Here is a 5,246-nt window from a genome sequence, read left to right as displayed (position 1 = left end):
TCAAATATATATTTATATGACAATGTAGAGATCTGCTCTACAAAAAAAAAAAATAAAGAAATTATTGGGGTCATTAAACATTGACCAAGAATAGTTTCAATTGGTAATTATTCACTATTTATTATTCTAATGCCTACCTCGTTCCACACGATCGTTTATTTTTCCTCGCCATTACTGACACTATTTTCAGTATATGTTTCCCGCTATATAGATTTTTATAAGCTACAACAACATCAACAACAGCAAATGAAATAAATCTCAAGTAAAAAATTATAGAGCGAGTCCTATGGGCAGATTAGAATGTATAAGAACGTATAATATTCCTGTGCTCCAATATAGAATATATAGCCTAGCACGAATTTATTGCAACTTTAAGATTCCTGTTTTACTATCGTCGCAGATTCTATACATGCCAACTTTGGAATTACCTCAACCAGCCTACTTATCGTCAAATATGCCAAACAACAGTAATCGAAAAAATAATAGAAAATAAAACTAGCACCATAATCAGTAGCCAAAATAAAAAAAGACAAAACCTATACAATTAACTAAAACTGATTATATACATACATACATCATTATATAATACATATACGTAATATGGTTTATAAGACCTTGGAAATAAAATCTTGTTTGAGTACAAATTATAAAAATAATTAAAATTAATATCAAAATAATTTTACATACTCTAGTTTTGTGCTTAAATTGAAAATATACCTATTGGTAGTAGAGGAATGATTTCTGATAGACATCACATTTTAAAAATATTTATCAACAGTTTCATTGCTCAATAATGTCAAGATCTGCTTACAGATCTTATAATGTACTCGGATCTGCTTACATTGCGTAAGTTATTGCTGTTCGCTTAAAAGTAAACCTTAAAATTGTGTTCAGTTTCACTTCGTTATGGATAATATTTTCCTTCTTACTTTAGAGTATGTAAAAGAATCGGTTTACCTCATTGGGTTCCGATTCTTTAGGCGCTAGCGACTTCGCTTTGTTTTTCTGCTAACATTTCCCTCGATGATTATCTATCGAATTATAAAAAATAAGTTTTAATAAGTTTTTATAATTATCAAGAATGTTTTTTTTATTATTTTAATATTTTATTTTATTAAAGAAATTACAAAATAAAAACATTTTTGAACTTTCTTGAAATTTTTCGTTCTTGAGTTATTAAAGTAGTCGTAATTTATATTCTTGACAAAATTGGGCAATTATAGTAGGAAAACTTCTATCGTAAATCGATTGCTCTTCGGCGTTAAGGTAGTTAAACTGCCACAAAAGAATAAAAATAATATTACAATTATATATTCATTATAGATTAAAATTAAAATAAATAAAATTTAATATACTCGTAATATACAAAATTTAAGGGTAACAGATCCAATTACAAGACTTTTTAGAAATGTTACTAAACGTGAAGACAATTCAAACGCGTCGCTAAAACGATCCCTTACTGAAGTACTCTCGAAATTTCATGGACGAATAGAAGCACTATAATTGTGTCTAAAGTCATCGTTACTCAGGATATCGGTATAAGTCTTTTGGATTGTACCTACGAACAGAAATTACTTTCCTTTTACCAGCATATATGCACATTTTTTTTTTTAAAAAGTAAAAGCCGCACAGTGCCTAATAAGGTAAATATGGAGAGTGGTTGACAGTAACATATGGTTTTTAGTCCCAAAACCTTCCATAGATAATTTTTTGATTTTTAATTTTTAGTCTTCAGTTAACTTGTGCAGAAACCTTGTACACACTTTTCGGTAACCAAATGCTTATTTAGAGTATGATAAAGTAATTTTTAATGGTACTTAATCATAATTATAAGAATTTCACTAAAAATGTTGGCTGGTCTTTGATGAATTCATGCATAGTTCTGGAGGAATCTGAAGTGATCAAAAATGATCACGAAATGTACTTATTAAAATACTTATTAGCATATATATTGCTCAATATTTATATCCTCCGCTTTTAAATCTGTCAAGGAAAAAAATTGATTGCCATAAACTTAGTTTATGCATTAAAATATTTTGATATAATTTCTAACAAGTTTAAAATAAAAGTTATTACTAATATTTATTCGACGTAACTTTAGACTCAATAGCTCCACCTTTATTTTGCACATGCATAAAATTTTGAAAGTACATGAGGAAAAGAGATGACTATAGCACACGATTCCTAAGACATCATGTCGTCTTTAGTAACAATTTTTAAAACGTCCTATATATATATATATATATATATATGACTAAATGTATAAGTTTAATATAGTAATAATAACTTTTATATTACTATAGCACTAGATTTTTAAATTATAATCATTTAAAAACGCTAAGTCATATACTAGTATACTAGATATGAATTTAGCTCCATATATTAAATATATTTTATCCTATTATTTTTAGAATAAAATTATAATTTTATAACAAAAATAATTTTTATAAATACGCAACATACTTGCAATATTTGACTGGCTTCATATACTGTTCCTGGTAATAAAATAACTGGCGTTGAAACATGTCCTGACTCTACGCAGAGCATATTGGGAAACTCGTCATCTCCAAAATCATTGATTTCTCTGGCTTGATCTATCCACGGATTCCAAATGACTACAAAAACATGCACGTTTTTTACTTATACAACTTTAATAATACAAAATTATATATAATTTTATAAAACGAAATTATATATAATTTTATAATACGAAACTATATGTAATTTTATAATACTAAATTATATTTATATATGTGGCATTTTACCTGAAGCAAACACTAATATTCACCTAAATACAAAATTTATTATTTACGTAAATTGGGTTAAGACAGAGATGTGCATGCTAATGACGGACTAAACAATTTGATTAGTTATGATAGAGAATAAATAACGAATATCATTGTTATATGTCTACCACATAACATAATTATAAACAATCTTAATTTGCGAAGTTTTAGTAATGATTTTAAGAATTTATGTGGATTTACATTGGACCACGAGATCGTGGAGATAAGTTTGTAACCTTCTTCTGTAATTAACTGTAGCATAGCAAATTGCTATTCAATATGATATTTGCTATATTTACTTACGAATAAATTAAAAATAAAAGAATACTCATGAGGAGTATCCAGTCTGACTTGCAAAATAATTGCAAGATGCATGAAATGCAAGAACGTTTTACTAAAAGTGCAAGAGTCCGAGAACACCGCTGTTAAAGAATTGCAACATTAATATGAAACAGCTGTTTTTACAGCATACCACAACCACATGAGAAGTAACACATGTAAAACAACTGTTCTCTTTTTTTTTTGTTTCGTTGCAAGTATATTGACATACATGCGTTTAGGTATAGCAAGATTGCAAGCAATAGCAAGAAACTTTGTGTGTGTATTCTATTGTTGTCCATTGCAGGCATGCACCCTACAATAAGTTTGTAAGACGGAGTGAATTTCCGTATGGTACATGTTTTGCTTGCTTTTAGGAGCAATGAATTAATTCTTATTTAATTAGTTAAGCTTAATTTTTATTTGTATTTATAATTCATAAATTTGATTTAGTGAAACTTTCTTAACTTTTGATGAGTATTTAATGTCTGCTTCATTTAAAAAAAACTCCATAAAATTTACTTAATATATTTACTTATATTACTCGTTGTTTTATCACTTACCAGTATCAGGTAAATTATACTTTTGTAATCTCATTTTTCTACCAGAAACAACATTTGTAATAATATGTTCTTGTGGTGTATTATGGTACACACGATCAGTCCATTCACCTACTGTAACAACTTCTCGGCCTTCCTGATATACAGTACCGTCTCTCGTCTAAAAGGTTGAAATATTAATTTTATGAAATATATATATATTTTTAAAGTTATAACTTTGTCAATAAAAGTGCAGCCGTGCAATCCAGTAATTTGGCATCGACGAACATCAGGAACTTTCAAGTAAGTATGTAGTAACATATTAAATGAAAAAGACAAGTCCTTACTAGGATTATAGACCCCAATATGAAAATGTAATTCTTTTTCTCGTAAAATTAAACGATAAGTTATTTGAAATCTACAAATAAGACACATATTTTCAATTGTAAATTAAAATTTTATGCCATAACAACTAACTGATAGTTCCACATAGAACGTGTAAATTCGTTATCCGATAACGAAAAAATAGCTTCTATGTCACCATTGTGTAAACGTTCTGGCGGTCTTTCTAGTTGCCAACGAGTGATACGTGCGAATCCGTGTTGTGGGCCAAAGGACCATGGACCAAACATCGCTATATTTAATAAAAAGTTAAAAATATTTCAATATGTGTATTAAGAAAATTCAATTAAAAAATAAATTTTATTTAATACTTACGGAACACAAATGGAATACCACCACGTATAGCCTTCTTACCATCAAACGACGCAAGTTTGCTAAAATATTTACAAAATTAAGAAATTAATTAATTAAATCTAAGAAATTTTATATTTCTTATTCTATATATAAATAATATTATTAATCAAAATTATTACTTGAATTTTATTGCAAAAATTGTCTTTCTAAGACAGAAAAGACATGCCAATGTCACCACTATATATAGTATACTCTAAACATATTAAAAAATTGTTTGACATAATCTTCGTAATGATCTACTCAGTACTACCTGCGTTCGCTTAGTTTATCATATTATTTTCTACATACCGTTTGAGACGTTCAACAATATTAGTTTTAAACACATCAATTAGATTCTTTTGGTGATAAAAATGGTTGGTCTCTGATGTGTGAGAATAAACAACCATTGGGTAGAAAATCAGGACTGTATTGTCGATAATCCATTCACTCGATGTTTTGGGTATTGGGTATTGACATAGTGAAGAATTATTCAATCAATAAAATTCTATCATTGACTATTTTTTACAACGGATAATGCAATTGTTATATATAATACTCAAAAATTAAAAAACTAGTATAAGAAAAAAATAGCCCGAAAGAATTCTGTTTAACCCTTAATATTATATTTTTACTGTTTACTTAATAAGTTTAACTTATTAAATAAATGTCATTAACCATACAAAGATCTTCCGTGCTTTTTGTGAATGCTTTTCCGTGCATTCACAATGTCTCATTTAGGTGGTTTTGCTCATTATAGCCACTAATGAGAATAATTTACCATACAAAATTCTTTCATATAAATGAGGTCATTATCAATAAATTAGCTCATTTAAGGCAAAATGTCGAATGTAGCCATTAAAAATTAATT

General features: G+C 27.8%; 1 protein-coding gene across 1 annotated transcript; it reads right to left on the bottom strand.

Annotated features, from left to right (window-relative positions):
• Positions 1-721: 721 nt before the first annotated feature.
• Positions 722-4,785, bottom strand: LOC119688384 (glucose-6-phosphate 1-epimerase-like). The gene is made up of 7 exons (XM_038103064.1): positions 4,688-4,785; positions 4,361-4,419; positions 4,121-4,277; positions 3,881-4,061; positions 3,668-3,824; positions 2,464-2,615; positions 722-1,031 (listed from the first exon to the last, which is right to left on the bottom strand). The coding sequence occupies exons 1-7, from the start codon at positions 4,783-4,785 to the stop codon at positions 984-986; spliced, it is 852 nt and encodes a 283-aa protein (XP_037958992.1). The 3' UTR covers positions 722-983.
• Positions 4,786-5,246: the final 461 nt, after the last annotated feature.

This window comes from Teleopsis dalmanni, chromosome X, assembly GCF_002237135.1.
Source record: "Teleopsis dalmanni isolate 2A chromosome X, ASM223713v2, whole genome shotgun sequence".
Lineage (NCBI taxonomy): Eukaryota > Metazoa > Arthropoda > Insecta > Diptera > Diopsidae > Teleopsis > Teleopsis dalmanni.
This window is presented reverse-complemented; position numbering and strand designations above follow the sequence as displayed.

What these genes read in the sequence shown, in the direction of transcription:
- LOC119688384 (XM_038103064.1), bottom strand. Translation starts at nt 4,785, where the DNA reads ATGGTTGTTTATTCTCACACATCAGAGACCAACCATTTTTATCACCAA. An exon ending in CGTTCTATGTGGAACTATCA is followed by an intron (nt 4,062 to 4,120) that starts GTTAGTTGTTAT and finishes TCTTATTTGTAG; the next exon opens with ATTTCAAATAACTTATCGTT. An exon ending in GTATAATTTACCTGATACTG is followed by an intron (nt 2,616 to 3,667) that starts GTAAGTGATAAA and finishes ATGTTTTTGTAG; the next exon opens with TCATTTGGAATCCGTGGATA.